At 45.3% G+C, this 25,550-nt stretch overlaps 2 protein-coding genes across 9 annotated transcripts in view; one reads left to right on the top strand and one right to left on the bottom strand.

The window, feature by feature from the left end:
• Window positions 1-1,959, bottom strand: part of FAM205C (family with sequence similarity 205 member C) — a 112,778-nt gene extending 110,819 nt beyond the window's left edge. For all 7 annotated transcript variants that reach the window (XR_004298418.1, XR_004298419.1, XM_032396728.1 and 4 more), the window contains exon 1: window positions 1,648-1,959. The gene's annotated coding sequence lies outside the window, so the exon portion shown is untranslated. The remainder of the gene's footprint in view (window positions 1-1,647) is intronic.
• PHF24 (PHD finger protein 24) lies at window positions 1,315-25,488 on the top strand. Of its 2 annotated transcripts, none has more exons than XM_032396726.1 (8): window positions 1,315-1,537; window positions 14,059-14,440; window positions 15,094-15,279; window positions 19,154-19,232; window positions 19,558-19,763; window positions 20,110-20,270; window positions 20,573-20,668; window positions 20,989-25,488. In XM_032396726.1, the coding sequence occupies exons 2-8, from the start codon at window positions 14,063-14,065 to the stop codon at window positions 21,083-21,085; spliced, it is 1,203 nt and encodes a 400-aa protein (XP_032252617.1). In that variant the 5' UTR covers window positions 1,315-1,537; window positions 14,059-14,062; the 3' UTR covers window positions 21,086-25,488. The 2 variants fall into 2 exon arrangements, with proteins under 2 accessions (XP_032252617.1, XP_032252616.1); XM_032396725.1 differs by lacking the exon at window positions 1,315-1,537 and adding an exon at window positions 2,061-2,217.
• Window positions 25,489-25,550: the final 62 nt, after the last annotated feature.

Here is a 25,550-nt window from a genome sequence, read left to right as displayed (position 1 = left end):
AGCTGTCTTTTCTGAACATAAGAACTTTGCATGTAATTTTTAAGAAATAAGTGAATTTGAAAAATTCTCATACTGTTTATAGTACTTAAATATCAACAATAAGTTAAATGACAATTATGTGTTTTCCTTAACCCAAGCTCCTCCCTTCATGAAGTAATCTGTCTCTCTCCTCCTTGGAATTACCATTGCATTTCATTCCTCTATTGAGCAAAACTCATTTTCTGTTTTACATTATGGTTCTCTGTCAATGCTTGCTTCCTCTGTGAGATTACAACTCCTTGAGGGAAAGTACTGTGTCTTAATCTTATTTGCACCCCTTCTAGTTCTCAGCACAATGCCTGACATACTATAGGTGGACAATACACATTTTTTTTTTTTGAATGAAGGAAGGAATTAACCACCAGAGATTTCTACGGTGATATTATTATAGCCTTTTCTTCCATATATCCTGTCAAACAGGATGGAAATAAAACACTTACTGAAAACAGTTCAGAGAATTCTATCTGTGAAACTGCTGATATGATGTAATTCTTAAGAAGGTTAGGGGCTTCCAGGCTAATAGAAAGCTGTCTGCTCTTTTGTGTTACTTTCACAAGCGGGGGGAGGGAGGGAGAGATAGTGGTTCCTGAGAAATAAGTACTAATTTTAAAATTCCATAGATTAGTGTTAGTATCCTTTTCTTTCTCAATGGCAGTACAGTAAAATAGGAACTTGGGGTCTGAAGTCAGAATTTAAGGATTTCAATCTCACCTCCACCACATATTAGCTACATGACCTGCGCTTAATTTTCATCACCAGCAAAATGTAGTCCCTCAAAGGAATGGTATAAAAATTCATGACTTAATATATTTAAAGTTTTTAGAATAGTACCTGGTACTTTGTTTAGAAGTAATAGCATACAACACCCAGCGCTCATCACTTCAACTAATGAATCACTAAATTCTACCTCAGAAATGAATACAGTATATGTTAATTAAATTGAATTTTTTAAAAAAAGTTATAGCAACATGTAGTACTATATTGATCTTATATTCCCTATTGGCAAGTTCCATGATGTTAAGGATAAAATGAGTTTCCTTTTTTTTAATCCCCTACTACCCGCCTAGTACAGTGTGTAACAAACACTAGATGCTCAAAAAATGTTGATGTGAACTGTATTTGAGATATGTATTTGAATGCACAAGAAAATGAAGGTATGTTAAAAATGTAAACGAAATTACAAACGGTTCTTTCATTTGCGTATCTTCAGTTATTTCTTTATAATTAGTTGTTAGGTACTTTATGACTTGACCTTTTTCTTGCCCTCTTCAGAGGATGCAGCTTGGTGTAATGCATGTGCTGGCCTCCTTACATGCTGGCTATTCAGATAGTCTGAGGGATGAGGCTGCAGCAGCAAAGAGTGGGTCCTATCAAGGTACAGCTTTGCTGCTGGAGATGGAGGACCAATAACCGCAGAAAACAGCGCACAGGAACAGCTGGGCCAGCAGAGCACTTTGCAACGGCTCATTTGGACACTCCGCAGTGGGGTACTGCGAAGGTGAGTGCCCTAACGCGCGGGTCGTCCGCCCGGAGGCCTTGACGGGGCACCTGGGTTTGGCGAGAGAGGGAAGGGCTCGGGCCGAGGCCGCTTGGATGAGTCATTCTCACCTCCCCAGGCAGGTGCGCGTGGCAGGACGCTTCGCCTCGGCGGGCGGGAGCCGAGAGCCGCCGCGGAGCCCCCTCTCGGGACGCCTCCTCCGGGCGGGCACTGACCTTGTCGCTGGCGGCCCGACCGCCGAGAAGACCCGGCAGACCCCGCAGAGCCGGGCGCTGGTCCCGGGCGCCCACTGCCTCCCGGACCCACACGTCGTCGGAGCCGGCCGCCGCCCTCCTGCGGTCCCTCAGCGCCTCAGTGCCACGCGAGGTCGCCAGCTGAGCCCAGAGGGCCGCGCCGCGAGGCGCAGGAGGGCGGGGCGGGGCGCGCGCCCACCGGCCCGCGGAGGTCGTCTCGCGCGGGCGCACGCGCCGCAGCCGCGCGGGGCGGGGGGTGGGGAGGGTGGGTGTGCTTGGGGCGCGCGCGCCGCCGCCGCTGCCGCCTCAGCCTGCTGCTCCGCCCGCGCCGCCTGCTCCCGGCGCTCGGCCCCAGCACGCCGGCTACCGAGCGGCCATGGGCGGCGCGGGGTTCGCGGTGTAGAGTCCGCCAGTCCCGGACCCGCGTCCCGCACCCTGACGGTCCCGGTAAGCGGGGGCGGGGGCGGCGGGGACCCGGCAGGCACCCTAAGGGACGGGTCTTCGGGCCTCGGACAACCCTTTGGGGACTCTGAGGTGTTGTGTGGGAGCCGCCCCTAAGGGAGTCCTTGAGTACGGGGATAAACCCCCAAGTGTCCCTGCCTCTGCCCCTTGGGAGAGTCCCGGAGGCGGTGCGGGGAGCCGCCCCCAAGGAGGACCCCTGTGTGAATGGAGACTCCCAGGGCTCTCTCTGCATTTGCTGCCATGGGGAGGCGCAGTGTGGAGGCACTGTCCCCGCAGAGAGACCGTCTGTATAAGTACCGGAGGGCAAGGGTGGTCTCTGGTGTTGTCTCAGTGGAAGACCATTGGAGAACATAGCGGAGCCTCGGGAGCCGGCGCGGTGGAGATGGACCCCACAGAGGACCCCTGTATAAAGGAATACTTTAGACTGTGCCCTAGAACTGACTGGAAGGAACCTCTGACAGGAAGGAGAGGAGCCTGCCACGGGATCTAGGCCAGGAGTCAGTCCCCATATGCCCACAGGACTTTGGCCTTGACCTTTCTAGGGCTCAGTGTGCCCTAAATTGCGTCCCTCCAAGGTGGTCGAGAGGCTGGGGCCCTGCGGGACTGCTGCCTTTGTCCATTCCAACCCCCACCCCATGAGAAATTTTATTCTCCGTGGTAGCCCAGGTTGTCTCCAAGCTGGATTTTTGTGGAGGCAGGAACTTCTGTTAGAGCAAAGGGCGTTAAGGGAAGGGAGGACCAGTGAGGCCTCTGAAGCAAAGATAGGAGACTTGGGGCCCTGGGCTTGACTATCCACAAGCAAGCCGTTAAGATCAGGTGGAATAATTGATGCTGGCAGGTCCTGGAAGAGAAAGTCCTCTGAAGGAAGGAAAAAAGGATATGTAGGATTATTGAGCACCCATGTGCCAAGTACCATGCCAGGGATATTTAACATCTCATATAATCCTTACAACAGCATTATGAAATTATCCCTTTTAAACATTAGGCACTTTAGACTCAGAGAAGTTTAGCAGTTTGTCCAAGTTCACAAAGCTTGGAATCATGAAATCTGTTTTTTGAAGTTTATTTGGGAAAAAAATTATCAAGGAGAGGCAGAAGCAAGAATGTATATTTGTTAAGTTGCGTTAAGGTACTAAACATAGGGCTTTGTATACGATTAGTAAATGTGATGATTAAATAAGTGAATGAGGACAGTTTAATTGGGGATGAGACTGCTGCAGGAACTGATATCCACTGAATCCCCAGATTTCAGGGTGTGGCTTCCTTCACTGGCAACCCCACTGTAATGATGCCTCTGGGTGTCTCCGGACTTAATTGGGTCTGGAAGAGGCCTTTGGGTGTGGTCTTTGATAGGACTTGCTCTGGGAAACAAGAGGAACACTTCAGAAGATGGTCTTTTAAGACCACCCTCCCAGCTTGCAGAATCCTTGAGGGAGCAGAGGGAGAGACAGGGTCACTTTTAGGAAGCGTGATTCACAGTGTCTTTGTGGCCATCTGAATACTGCACCATAGACACTGGTCCACAGATAACACGCAGGAGTTTTTCCAAAAAGTGCTTCTGTATGATGAGGAGGAGGGCTGAACAGGTGCAGAACCAAAGAAGGCTTATTGGAAGTCCATTGTCTGGGGAGGGCAAAGGATTCTTCACCTGATACAGTGATGCACCCTTATCTCACCCCCTTGGCTGTGGTAGTGCTTTCATTCCACCTGAATGCCAAGGTGCAAATTTGGGACCAAGGAGAGATTCTGGTTTCTTGTCCAAAAATGGAGTGGTGAGGGAAGTCAGCAATGTAATTCACCAGAGAACCATTCTGAGTTTTCCTGTTCCCCTTTTATCCTTCCACATAGCCAAACCTAGTGACATCCTCCTATAATAGAAGTAGTTTCCCTGGGCTCCTGGGGTTACTTAGGAAAGATCAAGCTTGTGAGAAAACAAAACAACCTAATTTACCAATTGTTAGCTTTTCTATTTAACTCAATGGCTGCCTGAAGCATGGGTGTGGCACGTCATGCACAGCTCCCTCAGTGGAGTAAATTCTGACAAAGGTTTATATTGGTTAATCACCTCCCCATTACAGAGTTGTTTATAATCCCCTTTCAGTTCAAACCCCTTTCATCAACTTAACACACCAAAATAAATAGGGATATGGAGATACATATATATATATATATATATATATATATATATATATATATAGTTTTTTATATATTATAGTTTTATCGTTTTTTAAGAAAATCAGAAGGAGTAAGCCTGCAAATATGATCTTTGCTCCAATTCAGAATATGTCCTTGGGGTCTTTTTCTACACGGGTCTTTTCATTGAGGGCTCTTGGTATCACACCCTCTCATGTCCCTGGAAGAATTGCTAGATGGGTTCAGGTGCTCCCCACAGACTGGACCTTGAGTATCATCTCCTTGATGTCCAGGTTTCAGTAAACATAAAGATTACAAAAATCTTAAGAATACTGTCTAACTCTCCCCTAATCACAACACAAGTCAAATCATTCCAGAATGGATGTGAAGGATGTCACATAGTTGCCTTAATCTACTCAAAAAAATGCTCTCTCCAAAGGAAAATAAAAGGGGAAAGAATTTCACTTGCATGTACACAGATATATCTGGGTTTTACTTAAGGATTTTTTAGCCTTTAATCTTCCACATCTTCTCTGATCACATTCTTAGTTTTCTTCCTCCTACATTTGCAATATTTTTGACAGTGCTTCCTTTTCCTCAAACATGAATAGTAGGGCTTTCTCCAGCCCATTTCCCACACTCCCTTTTTTTCAGTACACCTGTTCCTAAGTGGATCATATTTATGCAAATAGTTTCCTTTCTCTTTAGTTACAGAATCTATTATCTTCTAGTCCCACCTGCTTTTCTCCAGCAGTACTCTTGATTTCTGCTATCTTCATTTCTCAAATTGATTTATTCATTTCTGATGGGAATATCATCATCTACTCCACCCCTCAATCTTAATGACCAAGTTCTGACAGGAATTGCTTACCAGCTTTGGACCAAGAAACCATCAATTTGTAGCTGGAGACATTATTTTTTCCATTATAACATCCCTCTCCAAACTTCCTCCCCTCCTAGCAATCCCCTCAAAGACTCATAGATACTTACTAAGTGCTACCTACTTGCCAGGCATTATGCTAGATAAATACGACAGTTGTTTGCCCTTGAGGAGTTCACATAGAATCAGTCTGGATTTCTCTAATCATTTACTATAGAGAAAAGTAAGGGGAAATTACAGTTTTACAGAGTATCTATAGGAGTCAATGTAGAGTAAGTATGCCTTTTCCCAGTCATCATTGAAATACAGCTGCTGTTCTGTGCCCCCTCTGGCAGCTCCACTGTTAATCCCCCTGCCATTGCCCTGCCAAAATTACTTTTGTCCATTTGCTTTGAATGAACTGGTCACACTCTTAGCTTCTTATGATAATAATGACAGTACCTTATATTTGGATAACATGTTGTAGTTAAAGCCCTTTTACATACATGTTTCTATTTGTGAGGAATGTTTCACCTTACTGGGGTCTTCTCACTAAAACAACAGTGTATGGGCTGCCTGGATCACTTTCTCTCTCTCCTATTTTTTTTTCTTTTTGGAGTCTCTTAATCAAGTTTATGGGTCTCCCAGAGGGAAAGCCCCAGTGATTCACTATAGTCACCACCTACCAGCTCTTAGGCTATGGAGAGGAGTTTCTTGTTGGGTCCAAAGGCCAAGCAGTGTGCTCACTGGTCAGCCCTGGTACTTAATCAGGGCTATCCTATTACCCGGCCTCAGAAAATTCAATTCTCTGGGTTTTTTTTTTTTTTTAACCTCCTGAAATCCAAATACATATTCCCTTCTAAACAAATATTTTAAGCATACTGTCTCAAACCAGTTTTTTGGGCTGATTCATAACATGAAGGCAGTTTTCCTTGTCTATTTCTATCCAGCAACCGGCTGGCTTCATACCATCTGAGCTATGATGGAGTCCCCATATAGCAGTACATGCCTTGGCATGTGCTTTTACCTCTTCCTGGAATGCTTTTTTTTTTTCCTTAGCCACTCGGGTAACTCCCACTCATATTTCAAAATTTAGCTCAAGCAACACCTTTTTTTAAAAATCCTACACTCGTGCCCCCTACACATGCATATACACTGCATTCTCACAGGCTGAGTGAGATTCCATTTGTTCATTCTACCAACAGTTATTAAGTGCCTGATTTGTGCCTGACACATAGGAGGCTGCACTCAGCAAATATTCATAGAATCAATAAACAAATAAAGATAATTAAGGTGTAATAAGTTTATTAAATGGGGTTGAATCTCTGCTTCAGGGGCCCACAGCAGAGAACAAGGAGCGCCTCTCCATCTTGCTGAAAAGCTCTGCTTGCTAAGTGCAGTCACACCACCCAATCACTGATAGTGTGCTATTTCTTAACTGTTGCTCTGCTTCGGTGGGAAGCCAGCACTGTAGCTTTTCATGAAGACTCATCCCAAGCCCCCAGAGGCTAAAGATCATGCCATAATTTTATTCTCATGTATATTAGAGCTTTGTTGGCTTTCAGTAAATATTAAAAACAGGATCTCCGTCATGTCTTATTCTCTTGAGCAGAGTTCAGGAAGACAGTTTTATTCAGTGTTTAGCCCTTCTGCAGCTTGGAAACCCCAAAAGAGCCCTGTGTAGTTGGGGGTGGCTGTCTCCCTGGGCTAACTGAAGCCAATGCTGCTGTGCTGGATAAATAGGGTGAATGGAGGAAGACACAGAGGTACTAGGTAGACCCTTTCAGGGTCTGCAGACATGAAAACTAAAAGCTGTAAGCTACTGTTAGGCCACAGAATGGCTGACTATGAACAGGGCTCCCAGAACAATGTCGTGAGACACTGCATTCCTAAAGCAAAACTCTTTTTGATGGCTTTTGTTTAAATCTTGAGATTGATGTTGATGTCCACAGTGAGCTTAGAGTCTGTGCTATGCATTTTGCATTTCTTAGACCCTGGTTCTGCTGGTTTTCCATACCCTTGTGGCTAGTTACCTTCTATGTTAAGTACATACCTTTCCCCGAGGCTCTCTTTTTGGCACATGCTTCCTGGAACCAGTTGTCAGCTACCTTGAAATTTTTCACCCTCACATGCAGATGCTGCTCATGCTGAATTTTTCCAGCCCAAACCCAGGAGGGAGGAGATACATTTTCAAGCTTCCTACACCTGCCCTTAGAGCAGTATCCTTCCTGTGAGCCAGGCCACAGTGCCACAGGACGCAGCATAAATGCAGGGGACCATTGACCGCGGTAATATTCTCTCTTACTGTGCTTGTACAAACTAGCTAAATTCCAAAATTTTGCAGCTCTCCCCTGTGGTCAAAGAAATCACCTGTAACTACTATATGGTTACCTGTTCTCATCCCTGCTAGCCCTGAACTACCATTCAGGCTCTACCTCTGGGGAAGTGGAGTGGATGTGATGAGATGAGCTGGTGACTCTGTAGTTTTTAGACCTGAGCTCTGAAGATTTAGTTTGATTAGTCTCTCTGGCCAACTTTGAGGAAAAGAAAGGGTACTGACACCATGATCTCAAACTTTTTATGTTGTCCAGTCATCTCTGCAACATTCATTCAACAAAGATTTATAGAACCCATGTTCTGTGGAAGACAGTGGGAACCATCTAAATTTTTCTCCTTCTTAATATCTCTGAAAACCTGAGATTCCTTTTTCCACCTGCTCAACACACTCTGTTTTTTTTCCCTTGTCCCTCCACTCATAGGTTTTCTTTGCCTTGTTCCCACCTAGGAAAGCCTTCATAACCTCCAAGCAATCACTTTTAGATGTTTGGGGGTTTTGGGTTTTTTTTTTTAAGATTTTATTTATTCATTTGACAGAAAGAGAGGCAGCAAGAGAGGGAACACAAGCAGGGAGAATGGGAGAGGGAGAAGCAGGCTTCCCGCTGAGCAGGGAGCCCGATGCGGGGCTCAATCCCAGGACCCCAGGATCATGACCCGAGCCAAAGGCAGACACTTAACGACTGAGCCACCCAGGCGCCCCTTAGATGTTTTTGAGCCTTTTTCAAACAGCTGCCAGTCCTATATGAAGAATCAGATGAAAGAAATAAAACGCAGGATGCCTGGGTGGTTCAGTCGATTAAGCATGTGCCTTCAGCTCAGGTCATGATCCCGGAGTCCTGGAATCGAGTCCCACATGGGGCTCCCTGCTCAAGCAGGAGCCTGCTTCTCCCTCTGCCTGCCGCTCCCCCTGCTTGTGCGCTCACGCTCTCGCTCTCTCTCTCTCTCTGACAAATAAATGGGTAAAATCTTTAAAAATAAATAAATAAAAGGCATCCAGATTGGTAAAGAAGAAGTAAAACTTTCACTATTTGCAGATGACATGTTACTATATATAGAAAACCCTAAAATTCCACCAAAAATCTATTAGAACTGATAAATGAATTCAGTAAATTTCAGAATGCAAAATTAATACATTTCTTTAAAAGAATCAGATAAAAGCAAGTATAGTAAATGTACTTTACATTTAGCATGCCAAATGAGGAGACTCCTGCCTATTATCAGGGCTGCTCCCCAGGCTTCTCAGTTACAAATCTTTTTTTTTTAAGTACTCTGTACACCCAAAATGGGGCTTGAACTCACAACCCTGAGATCAAAAGCCATATGCTCCAACAGAGCCAGCCAGGTGCCCCTAGGTACAAATTTTTATAGAGCTTTGGAAGAGGTTCCCTAGCTATCTTCTCCTTCCTTATTTTTCCACCAGCTCCTACTATGGAGCAACCCTTCCTCCTCTTACTCCCACCACTCTGCCCTTATAAATATTCTGTGTTCTAAGCATGTGCTCTGCAAAGAATGGGTGTGTCTTGCACACACACATTCCAAGCTGCCCACATATGTCTTACTGCCTGACAAATACATTTAGACAGACTTTTCTTACCCAGAGAAAGATTTTGTTTTTGTCATCTGTTTTCATTTTCTCCAGATCATACAGCTACACAGCCCTATTCTACCTCCTTGTCCCTCTGTAATTCACCACCACCTGCTCCTGCCCTCCTGAGGTTTTTTCCAAGCCTTCCTTAGATACCACAAATTCTCTGGCAGTCACATCATTCTTGAGACAATGTCTTTTTATCTTTCTTTCATCCTTTTTAGGGAGGCAGAAAACCTAGTTCCACCCACCAGCCAAAGAAGTCATCATTAACTATCATTTGTGGGATCTTTACAACTTGATTTCCTTTTAACTCTTCTTCCTAGGACTTCTTCCAGCACAGGAAAAGCCAGGTTTTTCTCACCAGGCATTTGTTTTTACCTGTCACTAATCACTACCACTTGTTTCTCTGAAATTAGAGCCCATTTTGTTAATTTCTCAAACACCCAGGTGCACATCATGGATATTTCAGCACACTTGCTTTTAATCAAGGTGTCTTGTATACAGGTTTGATCCTCTCCATTAAGCACTAAGGGTTTCGACCTCATTCTTTGAAGCCCACTGCTGTTGTGTCCTCACAGTTTACTCTCAAAATCAAAGCTATGTCAATTCACAATGACTTGGGGTCTTGTTTGGATTTTGATGGTTTCTTTTCGATGGTTCTGCTCTACATTTTCTGCCCTTATTAGCATAAAATGGCCTAGAAACCTGAACCATCTCAGGTAAAAGCAGTAGCAGTACTCCAGGATCCTGTGGTCAGGAATGGAAAGTGGTTTTTAATTTGTTTTTATGTTTGTTTGTTTTGCTGGTGGATGTCATCTTCAGTCTTCATTAAAATTCCTTTAAAGATCAATTCCCCAAACCACTGCAGTAACATCATTAACAATTCAGATAGCTTAATAGTGATTCTTGTTATCCTTACAGAGACTAATGGGTTGTAGCTGGACTACAATGTATTGGGAGATGCCTGTGGTTAATTTACTGATACAGTATTAATGACTCAGTTCACCTACAGAGTAACCTCCCTCTTTGGCCTTTGTTGAGAACTTTTATTATATTATCTGAAAAAGACAGTAAGAACCAAATGTATACCATTGATTTTCCTTCAATGAATCATTCTTGAAAAAGTGAATTTCGTATGGTTATTCTAGGTCTCCAAATAAGCATTTCACAACTTTTTTTTCAACCCATACTTTCTTGCTGATAAACTTGAATGTCTTATAACTACTCCCTAAAATTTATAATACAACTTCTGGGAGGGGGCTTCCCCCAACTATTTAGAGAGCTAGTACTTTTGTATCTCCCCAGCAACCAAGAGGACACTGTCAAGCTCTGCTGTTTTGTAGTCTATGTTACCAGAAAAAAAAAAGTGATAACTTTTAATATTTGCTTTACAGATATAAATATATATTATAATTGATATGCTTTTTCAATCCACTATTTGTCCTCTCCTCCTGGAATTCAGATATGTATTCCTCCACCTGCTCCAGGATCCAGCCAATGAGAATCATTCATTGCTCTGATCTTTGTGTTCCTAGTGGATTAAATCAGTTTTTTTCTCTATTTTTGGTATGAATATTTCACAGGTTATTTAATAATTCTCCTATTGACATTATTTCCACCTTCTTATCATTGTAAACAAATGAATAAATATTCTTTTACATTTGTGCACAGGTCAAAGAGGATCAGTCTCTCATATAGAGTAGGGTCTTCTTCAGTCAGAGGTATATTAGTAGCTGTCCATCTCTGCTAGAATCATAGCCCCCCTTTTTTTTCATTTTAATTCCAGTATAGTTAACATACAGTGTTATATTAGTTCAGGTGTACAATATAGTGATTCAACAATTCCATACATCACGCAGTGCTCATCACAACAAGTTCACTCCTTAATCCCCATCACCTATGTCACCCATGCCCCCACCCACCTCTCCTCTGGTAACCATCAGTTTTAGAACCACAGACTCTTAGGACAAGCTTGAGAATTCTGTTCTTGCACCACAGCAGTCAAGGGGAAAGCTTACCTTATACTCCACAATGCTGTCCTTACCTTTAGCAGTAACCATTCTTAAATCAAAACACAAAAAATGTAGTTCTCTAATAAAAAATGTAAAAGTATCCTAAGGCTATATTTTTCAAATTCAGGTCCAGACCCATTGGGAAGTCATGAAATCATTTGAGAGAGTCACTATCAGGATTGTTTTAATTAAATAGAGAGAGTAGAAAATATCAGGGAGCATAACATTTAGTAAAAGAGGACTGGTTCACAAAACTTTGGGTTCAGTTCTAGATCTATGGACACATGTTTATAACTATGTATATACAAGGTCACATCATAAACAATATTTCTTACTATAAGTCACAGTCAAAAATTTTGAAAAACATACCATGAAAGTTTTCTGAGGAAAACCCTGTAGCCTTGGAAATAATTGATCATGAAGGAGGTCTGTTGTGAAGGGCTGTGTGTCAGTTTTACATTCTCCCTCTCGGTGTGGTATGCCTGTTCCTTTTGCTCTAAGTGGGGGACTTGCTTTCCCACCTAACCATAGAGCACAGCTGGTGCTCTTGAGGCATGTGGGCAGTGTCTGGAGACTATAGACTCAGCCTCTTCAAGAATCCTCTGGATCGTTTGGGTAGCCTGGGTGGTTCATTCAGTTAAGTGTCTACCTTTGGCTCAGGTCTTGATCCCGGGATCCTGGGATGGAGCCATGCACTGGGCTTCCTGCTCAGCGGGGAGTCTGCTTCTTCCTCTCCCTTTGCCTCTCCCCACCCTCCCGCTAGTGCTCGCTCTTTCTCTCTCTCAAATAAATAAATAAAATATTTTTAAAAAGAAAAAAGGAAAGAATCGTCTGGATCCATAGTCTCAGCAAAATCTCTAACATACACACACTCTCCTCTCTACCCCTAGGCCCAACCCCAACAGGCTAGGTCACATGAACTTTGTTTTCCTTTTTTAAAAATTTAAATTCAATTTAGTTAACATACAATGTATTAGTTTCAGGGGTAGAATTTAGTGATCCATCAGTTGCATATAACACCCAGTGCTCATTATATCAAGTGCCCTCCTTAATGCTCATCACCCAATTACCCCATTCCCCCCACCTCCCCTCAAGAAACCGTCAGTTTGTTTCCTATATTTAAGAGTCTCTTATGGTTTGCCTCCCTCTCTGTTTTCATCTTATTTTTCCTTCCCTTCCCCTGTGTTCATCTGTTTTGTTTCTTAAATTCCACATGTGAGGGGTGCCTGGGCGGCTCAGTCATTAAGCGTCTGCCTTCGGCTCGGGTCAGGATCCCGGGGTCCTGGGATCGAGCCCCGCATCAGGCTCCCTGCTCAGCGGGAAGCCTGCTTCTCCCTCTCCCACTCCCCCTGCTTGTGTTCCTTCTCTCTCTTTATCTCTCTCTGTCAAATAAAGAAATAAAATCTTTAAATAAAAAAAAATTCCACATATGAGTGAAATCATATGGTATTTGTCTTTCTCTGACTAACTTATTTCGCTTAGCATAGTACCCTCTAGTTCTATCCACGTCATTGCAAATGGCAAGATTTCATTCTTTTTGATGGCTGAGTAATATGCCATTGTATATATATTCTACATCTTATTTATCTTCTTTATCCATTCATCTGTTGATGGACATCTGGGCTCTTTCCATATTTTGGCTATTGTGGCCATAGCTACTATAAACATTAGGATGCAGTAGTTGGCTGCTTAACTGACTGAGCCACCCAGGAGCCCCCCAAAAAGGATTTTTTAATCACAATTTATTAATTGTCCACTGAGGGGCGCCTTGGTTGCTCAGTCGGTTAAGTCAGGCTCTTGATTTCAGCTCCTGTCTTTTATTTCCTATGATGAGTAGTTAGTACCTTATACATAGTACTGTTCAATAAGCCTTGATTATAATGGATTGAGAGCAAGGCTAAAATGGACTCTCCATTTCACTTTACTTAGAACACGCATTCCCCAGCTGAATTCCACTAAGACCCTTCAGGTTAGGAAATAGCAAACCAGCTTTGCAATATGCGATGTCATGCCCTCACTCTCCAGTGTTGTACCCTGGTATTGCAGAGGAAGAGCAGGGATAATGTTACTTCTTAACCTGTAAAGGTTTTATTGAACAGCTCAGAAAATCAAAAGAGAAAATGTGGGAATAACATTAGTGAAGGCTTAAAAGTCTGAGAAGCACTTTAGAACTTAAAAATGGCAGGTTGTCTGTGAAAGACAAACAGACCCACAAAGAAGCATAGCCAATTAGAGGGGGCAAAGGAGTGTTTGTGACCTTGACCATGTGGCTAGGTTGGTAGTTTCTTATCTAATTCAGAAATCCCCTAAAAATAGGAGTGCATTCACTCTGACTGAAAAAGTGAGAATTTGATGCAGATTATCTCTGGATGCACTGTGCACAGCACTTACTGGAGGAGATTTTCTTCATACAGAAGTCTGAAATATATTGCTGTAGTCTTGCTTTAAGCTTTGGGTCATCTCATGTGGCAGAGGAGAGACTTAGGCTCTGAAGTCTCCAACTATCTCCAGAGGCCTGGGACCCCTGGACCTAATTAGCTTTGGGATAGCAAGAAATAAAAGAGATACCATTTCACATTTGTAGAATACTTTCCAGTCTACTAAGCACTTAATAAGCACATTTTCTAATGTTATCCTCATGACAGCCCTGTGAAGTGCACTGAGCAGATAGCCCTCATTTTACAAATAGGAAAACCAAAATCACAAGGCCAGTCAGAAATAGAACCAGGGTCTTCTGACTCTTTAACAAGAGCTTCTCCATCCCACCATGCCACTAAGTTCCAGAAGAGGGAAAAACTATCTAATAATACTTGCCACTTAGATGAATGGTTGAAATTGATTGGCTTGACATGGTCAGCCATTGGCTGAATCTGGGCCCCTCTGCTTTTTGTTCACAGAGCCATGGGGGTGTTGATGTCCAAGCGGCAGACAGTGGAGCAGGTGCAAAAGGTGAGCCTGGCTGTGTCTGCCTTCAAGGATGGGCTACGGGACAGGCCTTCCATCCGACGCACTGGTGAGCTTCCAGGGTCCCGCCGTGGCACTGTAGAGGGCTCTGTCCAGGAGGTACAGGAGGAGAAAGGAGCAGAGGCAAGTACCCCAGTGCTCCAAGAAGAGAGCAGTGTCAGTCGTGCAGCTTGGGAGAGGCTCCGAGATGGGCGTGGAGTGGAGCCGGAGGAGTTTGACAGGACTAATCGTTTCACACCCCCTGCCTTCATCCGCCCCACCCGGAAGCTGGATGATGACAAGCCTCCTGATATCTGCTTGGAGCCCAGAGAACTTGTGAGTACCCAGTTAGGGCACAGTCCTCAAGTCTTAGACCTTCTGAGGATCAGGGAGGCCTGGGTACAGTTAAAGTGAGACTCAAAAAGAAAAAACTCCAGAAAGGTGCAGTTGAGTCCAGAACAATCTTTGAATTTCTTCTACAAGAATAAAAATGTTACATCCTGGATTGGTCTTAGTGAAAGACTAGAGAGACAGTGGGTGATAAGGAATGACACCATGGCAGGTCTTTTGCCATCCGTCTCACTAAGGGATAGTAGTAGTCCCTGTAGGAGGCATTTGGAAATTTGTGGGCATTCAAGAAGGTCATCATCACTGGAGTTGCTACTGGTTTTTGGTGCCAAGAAAACCAGGGGTGCTAAGCGCCCTGCAATGTCTGGGACAGTCTTTCAGAACAGATTTTTTTTTTCCAAAAATGTTAGTAGCATCCCTGTTCAGAAAAATGGTCACAGAGACCTGAGCAGATGGAAGAGCTTGCTGGTTCTTGTCTTCCAGAGAGAAAGCTCTATCACCTTAACACAGGCTTCAGTTGGAATTGTTCCTCTGGGCTGCTCCAGGGATATTCAGCCCCATGTGGGTAACTCTGTGTTTCGTGGCCATAGGATCTTGCTGCCTACACTGGGAATGAATATACTATTTATTCTTTTTGCCAGGTTGTCAACGATGAGATGTGTGATGTCTGTGAAGTCTGGACAGCTGAGAGCCTCTTCCCATGCAGGATCTGCACCAGGGTTTTCCATGATGGCTGCCTGCGCCGCATGGGCTACATCCAAGGAGATAGTGCAGCAGAGGTGACCGAGACAGCCCACACAGAAACTGGCTGGAGCTGCCACTACTGTGTAAGCCTGGACTGCAGGAACTATGGGCTGCAGCACCACAGGGAACTTGGCACTATTCTGGAGACCCAGTCTAAGAACACTGGTTTCTAGGCAGTGACCTAAAAGAGTTTTCCAATAGTAGATACTGGGATCCTCAAACTTGGTCAGGCTTTCTCTACCTCAGTACTATGACATTTTGGACACAGTAATTTTTTTTGTGGGGGATGTGTGCAATGTAGTATGTTCAGCAACATCCCTGGCCTCTAACCCATTAGATGTCAGTAGCACCCACCCTCAGTTGTGACAACCAAAAATGTCTCCAGATATTACCCAGTGTGTCCTAGGGGAACAAAACTCATCCCAACTGAGAAACACTGAGCTAGAGGAATCAATGGTTAGGATGAGGCCTAATTACTCAATAGTAATTCTGCTTGGAATAGTGCTTTCTCTAATAGTCTTTAGTTGTCATTCATTGTACTCATCTGAAAAACCATCCTAACCAGCTTGCTTCCAATAGGGAAACGTTCTAACATAGTAACACTTTTTAGTCCTAAGATCATCACTTGGCCTACCACCTAACTCTTAGGATGAAGAACTTCATCTCTAATGTGATCATTATGTAAATTAAATATCAAAGGTCTGTTGATTCAGAACTTTGCAAATTATATATAAATGCCTTCCAACTTTCTTTTGAGATTTTATTTATTTATTTGACAGAGAGCACAAGCAGGGGGAGCAGCAGAGGGAGAGGAAGAAGCAGACTCCCCAGAGAGCTGGATGCGGGGCTCTGTCCCAGGACCCTGGGATCATGACTGAGCCAAAGGCAGACACTTAACCCACTGAGCCACCCAGGCACCCTGCCTTCCAACTTTTAAAAAGACAAAAGCCAGATTCGTATCCATTTCTCAGCACATCTGAATAGAATTTAAGTCTTGCTTTATTCGGGGCGCCTGGGTGGCTCAGTCGTTAAGCGTCTGCCTTCAGCTCAGGTCATGATCCCAGGGTCCTGGGATGGAGCCCCACATCAGGCTTCCTGCTCTGCGGGAAGCCTCCTTCTCCCTCTCCCACTCCCTCTGCTTGTGTTCCCTCTCTCGCTGTGTCTCTCTCTGTCAAATAAATAAAAATCTAAAAAAAAAAAAAAAAAAAAAGTCTTGCTTTATTGGTCTGTTATCCTGCAGATATCTTCTAAGAAACATCTCAGCAGACTCCCCCCTCTTCTTCCTACTGCCTAGAAGAAAGCAAAGATGTGCAACTTTCTAACAAATATCACTTTATCTATGGCTTGTCTATAAAATCAAGTATAGAACAGTTATTCCCAGCCACTTACACACCTTTTCCCCAGCTGAAGTATGTCACAGTAGACCCTGCTCTACACACCATCTTCTCTAGTCACCACCCCTCCAAACACCAGCCTTTTCACTCACAGCAACTCTGCCCTGCAGTGTGCTGCTGCTGTGGGACCCAGTTGAAGGTGTCTCCTTCCTAACCCTTCCTGGCTTTCTGTCACAGTCCTACCATCATTACTACCACTTGCCGGACTTTTTACAAAGGTTTCTTCCAAGCTCTTCCCCTTTCTTCACTTCCCAGCCAGGCTTCTTGAAAAGACTCCATCATCTCCTAGTGGCTCCTCAACCACCTGTAATTCAGCTTCTGCATCTATCATTCTGCTGGATTGGTTCTTTCTAAAGTCACCAATGACCTGACTGTTAAGTCTAGTGACCTTTTCTCAAGCATTTTCTTACTTGACCCCTATGAGGTATTTAGCACTCCCTTATTGCCTCCTCTTTTTGGGGGGGGGATTTAAGTAGTTATGAGAATTATTATGTAAAATAAGGAAACCAGAGAAAATAGAAAATCAGTAAAGTCCCATCATAGTTGTATCACCACTGTTAACATTACCTTCTACGTTGTGCAACTCTCTTTTCTTGGCTTCCATTAGTTCCTACTGATTCTCCTCCTACCTTCTTCTCTGACCATTCTGAGTGCCCTTAGTTAATTTCTTCTCACAGTCCTAAATGCTGATCTTCCTTGGGGTTCTGTTGTTAACACTCTTCTTTTCTCATTGCACACACTCTCTCCCTGGGTTATTTCATGTACTTCAGTGACTATAGCTACCATCTAAACACAAATGATTCCCAAACCTGTGTGTCCAGACCTAAATTTCTTGTCTCTTGGATTTCCATCCATCTTGATGCCTCACGGGTGCTTCACATTACCATGCCCCAAAATGAAACTCTTTTTCCAGAAACCTGTTCTCTCTAAATTTCTTACCTCTGAACAGTAATACCACCCTTCCAGTTACCAATACCAACTCATTCCTCTCCTTCATCCCTCACATCCAGTAAGTCAACAGGTCCTACTGATCTACCTATTAATACCTCTCAAATCTCCTCTCTTTTCCATTCTCATGTCTTAGGTTAGCCATTCATCTTTTCTTACCCGCACTATAGCAACAGCTAACTAACTGTTCTCCATGTCTCTAGACTTTGCCCCTCTGATTCATTCTCCACACAGCAAAGATCTGACCACGGCACTACATATGCCCTTAAAAACCATTCAGTCAGCCACCTGGGTGGCTCAATCGGTTAAGCGTCCGACTCTTGATCTCAGCTCAGGTCATGATCTCAGGGGTCATGAGTTCAAGCCCCACATTGGACTCCACGCTGGGTGTGGACCCTACTTAAACATTTGGTGACTCCCCTTTGCCCTCAGAATAAAAGCCCATTTGAAGGGCTCACTAATGGGCATTTGAGGCACTTCACAGTCAGGCTTCTGCCTACCTCTCCCTTATCTTTTGTCATTCCTCTCTACTCTCCCTCCCCACACATACACACACACCCTACACTCCAGCCCCGCTGAACATTTCATAGTGTTACACCCCACTGTGCCCAGCATATACCAAGTGCTCAATAAGTGTTATTGAAAGAATTGAGTTCTTTATGAAATCTACAAATGAATACTCATGAAATGTCTGCTCCTCTTCTTTGCTGGTATTTTAAGAGAGGAAAATAACCTACTAGAAAGAATCTTTGACAGCTTAAAGACTATAAGACTGTAAGTTAGTATTAATAAAATAACATATCACTGCTGTTTTGGAATTAAAATTTCTATGGCACCACAAAAAACTCATTTGGTTTTAGGAACTTCGTCATGATGGCATCTCTTTCAAAACCATTCTGGATTATTTAAAATAATACAGCCTACTAGGAGCAGAGTTAGAATTAAACTTATTTTTTAACTGAAATACTCTTTGAGCACAGTCTAACATAGAAGCCAAATACATAAAATGAATAAAGATGAAGCTGCTGTGGTTGATGGAGCTGGGGATTCACAACCATGCCCACTTATTAGTCCCCTTTTCCCTTGCAGCAGCTTCCCAAGGCACTTCCAAGGATTCCTTAAGGTATCTCAGAATAATTTTTTTTAAAGATTTTATTTATTTATTTGACAGAGAGAGAGAGAGCGAGAGCAGGAACACAAGCAGAGGAAGTGGGAGAGGGAGAAGCAGGCTTCCCACCGAGCAGGGAGCCCGATGCGGGGCTCGATCCCAGGACCCTGGGATCATGACCCGAGCTGCAGGCAGCCGCTTAACGACTGAGCCACCCAGGCACCCCTCAGAGAATAATTTTAAAACTACTGTTCAGTAAAAGGGTCTCAGGTCTAGAATCAGGATACCTGGCTTCTGGAGAAGATTCTGCTCCAGAGTTGGGCAACTCTGAGCAAATCCTTTCCTCTTTCTGGGGCTTCAGTCTCTGATTATGATTAGAGGCTGGGATTAGATGATCCCAGAATGGCCTTCAAGTTGAAATACAATTTCCATCCTTCTTGATCTTGGCCTTTCTTTTTTACTGGTCTATATCGCCACTGACTCAGATCTTTCTTTTTTTTTTTTCAGGATAATCTCAACTTGCTGCTAACTGAGGAGGAAATGTACAGCCTCACAGAGACCTTTCAGCAGTGTAAAGTCATTCCTGGTAAGGCTGGACAGTGCTGCCAGATGGAGAGCGGCTGGCACATTTTTCCTCTGTACTTTCTAGGATAAACCATAAAAGGAGTATGCTGGAATTTGGAGAGTAGGGGTAAATAGGTCCCTGTTCCCAAGCTGTTGGCCAGCAGGGGCACCCACACACCCGCCCATCTTCCCCACCCACCACATCCTGAGTTATCCTGGCTATGGGAGACAAAGACTCCATGAAAGCTATGGATGTAGGGGTTCTGGAGGGTACTCTAGAAGTAAATGGAGGTGCCCCAGAGGCTGAGGAAAGGGTGGGCTTGGCTAGTATGGGGTGCCTCCCACAGATTGCTCCCTGACACTGGAGGACTACCTGCGCTACCGCCACCAAGCAGCAAAGCGGGGGGACAGTGACAGGGCTCTAAGCGAGGAGCAAGAGGAGCAGGCAGCCCGCCAGTTTGCAGCCCTGGACCCTGAACATCGAGGACACATAGAGTGGCCTGACTTCTTGTCCCATGAGTCCCTCCTACTTCTGCAGCAATTGCGTCCCCAGGTGAGGGCCAGCTGGGGTGAATGTCTATGGGATACTGGGTGGCAGAGACCTAGGAAGCATGCTGGGCAGGTTGGAGGAGCACTAGGTACTGTCTTAGCAAGGACCATAGAAGGAAAGGGCTCACATTCCACCCAGTGACAGGTGATCCAGTGCCTAAGCTGGGGAAACTGCTCAAGGAAGATTGATTTACACTGGACCAAAATGCAAATGTCAATGCTACCAGAAAGGCTCTGGGCAGCTTCAAAGGGAGGCTGCAGAGATGGTAATGGAGGTAGGATTCTCTATAGCTTGACATTTTACAAAATATTTTCACCTCCAAGATCTTAACTTGTCTCTTCTTCCTCAGAACTCTCTGTTAAGGCTTCTGACAGTGAAAGAGCGGGAGCGAGCCCGGGCCACCTTCCTAGCCCGGGGCAGCGGGAGCACTATCAGTGAGGCAGAGTGCCGTGGAGCCCAGCACTCTTGGTTCTGCAAACACCTTGCAGAGGCTCCTTCCTGCAGTGTCAGGTCTGTTCCCTACCAATCCCTGCCCCCACTCACATGTCCTCCTCCTTTTTCCATGCCAAATGGCCCTTGGTATGAAAGGGCTCTCGGTTTCTTCTGTCAACAGACAGGAGAGGATCTTCCTGTGCATTAGACAAAGGACACTGCCTCTTATTGTTCAAGGCATAGGGCATCCTCTACTCCAAACTGTCGCCCATGTCAGAAAAGTGTGGACATGCATATCCGAGCCATGGGTTCCCCAGAGTTTGGGAGGGGCCAGACCTTTCATTTTCCCACTCCTAACCACATATCCTTGTGTCCAACAGCATCAGCCACGTGGGTCCCATAGCAGACAGCAGCCCAGCCAGCAGCAGCAGCAAGAGTCAAGACAAGGCTCTGCTGCCCACAGAGCAGGAGCCCAGGTGAGTAGGATCCCCTCACTGGGCTGTCTGCACTCCTGACTCTTCAACACACACAAGTGGGCATTGCCCACTGCTACCCCAAACAGCAAGTGCATATCCCAGAAACCAGGCTCCAAAAATGTCCATTTGACCCAAGATCCATAGGGTCAGCTGGCTGGACTGTCAGCATGGAAGCACAGCCAGCCATACCTATGTCAGCCAAAAGCCAGGGCTTCCCTGAGCTTTGCCCGGCTTAAGCCATACTGCCACTGGGATCAGGTCTCATGAGCAACCAGGCTCTACAGCCAACCTCACAAACCTGTTCTTTGCTCCCACTCCAGATTTGTGGACTGGCCTACCTTTCTGCGGGAGAATGTTGTCTACATCTTGGCTGCTCGCCCCAACAGTGCAGCAATTCATCTGAAACCCCCAGGATAGCATGGAGCAGAGAAGCTCAGTTCAGAGACAATGGTCTCCCTCCTCTCCTTTTTCTCTTTCCCTCTTTCCCCCACCATCCTCTGGTACTGAGACTTGTGGGGATGGAGTACTGCCAGCATCTCAATTTGCCACTAAGCTTTATGGAACTGAAATCACTGCGCCCCTCACAACAGAGGCAGTATATGCATTGCTGCAGGGAAAAGCCCTGGGAGCTGTGGCAGTAGCCACTCTTGGACCCACCCCCCAGCCCTCACATCCTAGACTAGACCTACCACTGCACACATATGTGTGCACACACACACACATACACACATGCCTAGCTGTCCATGCCTACAGAGACCTGGTTCTTCTTGGTTGAAAAAGGACCAAAGTTCCTTTGTGAAGCTCCTGGTGTAGATGAGAGGGGTCTCTATTCACCCCTTCTATTGGCCAGTTCTGATTTCCAATAGACAAGTCTCTGGCCAAGTGATTCTTAATAATAGGGCATCAGACTCACACGCTGTCCTAGAGATGCTGATAGGCTCCCTCTTCCTCAGTTGAAAATCCCTTCTGTGGTGAGCCACTGTTCTGGTAGGTATGTGCTCTGTCCCTCAGTTATGTTGGGGTGGGAAAGTTACTGAAAACCACCACTGCACTTCAGCCACTGTTTATTTCAATTCTAACTTCTAGTGACAGAGAAGGCAACTAGTCTATGGAGTGAGTCTTAATTAGAAGAAGGGAAGGCAGCTCCTCCCAGGAACCCAGGATTCTAGGAACCTCTCATCCAGATCTTTCAAGTCCAAAAGTCTTTAGCAGAACAGTCAAAAACCAAGATGAGCCATCCTGGCCCCTGTTTTACAGATGGGAACACATGGGCCAGAGCCCAAAGGGCCTGAATGGAATAAGTATGATGGCAGGAATCACAGCCCTCTGTATTAGATGCTTTACCCAAGTCAACTACCACAGAGACCTGAAGCCTGATCTCCAATGAGGACAAGGTTTGGATGGAAAATGAGAGGAGAAGGCTCATGATTTTCCATCTTTCCACCTCAGCCCAAATGTAGACCTAGAAGAGCTTGCCATTGTATGGAGAACAAGAACCAGCCTCCCACAGCCCAAGAAAGAGCAGCAAGGACTCCTTTCAACCACCCTGACAAGCTGGAGCCAAGAAGAGGATTTGCATCTCAGCTCTCTTTCTTTCTCTCTCTCTCTCTCTCTCTCTCTCTTTTTTTTTTTTTTTTGCATCTCACCTCTTCAGCAGAGAAAGCCCCAGCAAAGTCTCACAGAAGGTTCATCCTTCTCCCCCTCACTAAGATATGGCCTGAGTTGCTGCTTCTCCCTGCTGCCCACTACATGTCTTTCCCCACCAAGCCTGGCCTCTAAGTCCCAGCTGTCCTCCCTAAGTTCTCATTAAGTTCTCAAGTCACTGCGTGTTGTGGGTCAGCCCTGGCCCTGGAATCCAGGTTCTGTTTCCAATCTGAATACTAGAGAGTGGGGTTGGTTCAGTCATGTTAAAGCTAATATAGCTCCATTGCTCAAGGCACTTGTACTGAATTGGGTGCTAACAGAAGAAGTAGCATACAGCTCAGTGTTGAGATGCTCAGAGGAAAGTGGGGAGCTGCAACCAGGGTTGTGGTAACAACACCTTCTGTAGAAACTGCCTGACCTAGAACAGGTTGTGAAGCTTCGGGGGTTGGATTATTCAGGTCTAAAATGAAGCAGACAGAAGATGAATCTGGCTGGGTTCATGTGTATGGCCCTGAACATTTCAAAACAAAAACAGCTTTTTGTAAATACTGCTTAGCCATATTCCCAAGACTGATCAGTAAGAGGGGCTGTTATTCAGTTTAGCCAGAATGAAAACAAAAGTGAAAGCACATGACTCTTGGGTCCAAGGACTGCCTCTGAAGCAGCCAGACCTGGGGTTTTACACTGAAAAAGATTAAAGCACATTCAGCACAGGGGCTCTTGCTTCTTCTCCTGGTAAATCACCTTGTATGCCAATGGCCTTGGGCTGCTGGATCTCACAGATAGGGCATTTTGAGTAGAGACAAGCTCTGGGCTTTGTCTGAACAGCTTTTTTCTCCTGCCTCATCATCAGTAATAGGGACTGGAAATCTATCTTGTTCCCTGATCCTTCATAGATAAGGTGATGCCTACCTCTCTGGAGCTGCAGCTTCTAGCTTTCTGTGGATGAGTGGTAAAAGACCATGGGCCAGATGCATCTCAGGGCCTGGCAAAGCAGTATTTCTTTCATGGTAGGATCAGGCCCATTTGGGACTATTCCTCTTCCTATTCCAAGACAGCAAGTGTCCTTGGTAGGGGCATGCTACAGAGGGCCCAGGGGACCCAGCAGAGAGTTCCCAGTCCACAAGAATCCTAAGACGCAGAAAAGCCTGGAGGAGCAACTAGCCTCTTCTCCATTAGGCATCTAGTTTTTTACCAATGAAAAGATTCCCTTGCTCCCCCAGACCAGAGTTGTAGAAGCCCCACCCCAACACCCCTGTCTGGGATCTCCCTCTGCAGTGTTCTAATCCATGGAGCCCCTCTGCAGTACATATGAAGATGTTCAAACTTTTATAAACCAAGTGAAGCCCATTCCCTTTCCTTTTCATCAAGCCTCTCCATCACTGTGACTATCTGAAATTCTGCCAAGTACAAAAATCAGTGTCTGACTCTAAGGGTTTGAGAAAATGTTCTAGTCATTTCTTCTTGGCTACCCAGAATTGAAATCAATCTTATTACAAACACCACCCACTCCACCCACCATCAACAGAGATTAGGGTTGCTCCTCTGAAGACTCCTTGCCCTAAGCCTATTTTTCACCCAACACCCCTCTTCCCTATGCTCAGATTTAAAGACAGGGGCATCTGGATGTCATCCAGACACAGCGGAGCTGCAGGGACAGAAAGTAAGCTGAGGCAGTTGGCTGTGGCTACATAACCTCTCCAGGTCTGCTCTGTGGCTTCCTCTCCTGTGACCAGCCTTCCTCAACAGAGGTAGGCTCTGCTTTTGAGCAGTGGCCCCTTTGGATCCCAGAGATGGAGCAGTTCCCTTTGCTCCCAGGTACTGACCCACTCTCAAGTGCTTTTCTTCCTTTGAGAACAGCCAAAGCCATGAGGACATTACCTCTTCCCACCTTCAGCCCAAGTGACTGGGGCTAAAGGGCAGACATGCCTTTTTAGCCCTGGTGCTCCCTATGGGATGTCACCCTGGCCTTATTTGAGTGGCCAGATCTGGGAGTTACCCTATTCCTATCACTAACATTGGAGGTACAGAATCAAACTGCCTGGGAAGAGGGCAACTCTCTGGGGTGTGAGCCCAGGATTGGGCCTAGGCCCCTTAGTCTGAAGCACAACCTCAACCATTGCAGGTCTCATGGCTTCAGCAAGAGTGGTGCAAGGAAGCCCTAAGAAGGAAGCTCAGCAGAAGCTGTATGGCAGGGCCTCAGGCTAGCCGTGATCACCCCAGAGCCAAGAATAACCTCCAGGCAGGACTGGTAGCAGGCTCTAGTGATCCTATAAGCATGACCCCTTCAAACTAGCAGAGTAAAGGCAGGTATATACTTGGCACTAAAAGACAGAACAACTGGATGTCAGAACAATATCCTGGCAGCACCAGTACCATAACCCCTTTTCACTCCTCAATTTATAGTGGAATAAAATTGCTACTTTCCCAGTGCCACTTAGTTTGCATTTGCCCAGATCTCTCTCCAGGCCCCTGGCTGCAGCTCCGACAACAGAGAACTGGATGAAGAATGGAAAATATTAATGCATCATACCTGTTCCCTATAGCTCAGTCCTGGAATGTGGTAGGACTGGGCATTTCCCCTGCTGTTGCTTTCCTGCTGCCACTGCTTTTGGCAACCTTAAAAGGAAAGAAAATAAACAGGTAACAGAATTTCCACTAGACCCAACTAGCATTAAGGAAAACCTTCCCTCTGTGCCACATGACCTGATGACCCAGATTGTGGACAGTGTGTCACATCTGGTCTGGGCTAGTGACTAAGAAGTCCAATCACATTCCAATTTCTATAGCATGGGTTGGCATGACCATAGATGAGAATGTCACGGTATAAGCAGCAAGGCCTTTCCATATCCATGTGAAATAAGAGCCTTCAAACTTATGCTCCTTTAAGAGATGGCTGGTGATCTGTCTCCCAGTCAAACATAGGCTTGTGAGGGGAGTTCTGAGAACACTCAAGTAAGTGGAAGATCCAATGCCCTCTGGTCCCTCATGCCCTTCCTATGTTCTTTTCTGCGGAAGGTAACTTGACAGTAAGCTGAGGGGAACATCCCCAAGCTCTGTCTTCCCACCAGTACAGCTGCATGCTCCTCTCCATGGCTCAGCCTTCACTCTTGAAGGAGCTGATGCTCCCAGAGGCTGGGCACAGTGGAAATCATAATAAAGAGATTGCAATGCTATTTTGGCTTCCTTCTTCCTGTTATTTGGGGCACCTGCTGAGTTTCTGTGTGGTTTCCTATAA

This window comes from Phoca vitulina, unplaced genomic scaffold, assembly GCF_004348235.1.
Source record: "Phoca vitulina isolate PV1807 unplaced genomic scaffold, GSC_HSeal_1.0 scaffold94, whole genome shotgun sequence".
Taxonomy (NCBI): domain Eukaryota; kingdom Metazoa; phylum Chordata; class Mammalia; order Carnivora; family Phocidae; genus Phoca; species Phoca vitulina.
Note: the sequence above shows the minus strand (reverse complement) of the source record. Positions and strands in the feature narration are given on the sequence as shown.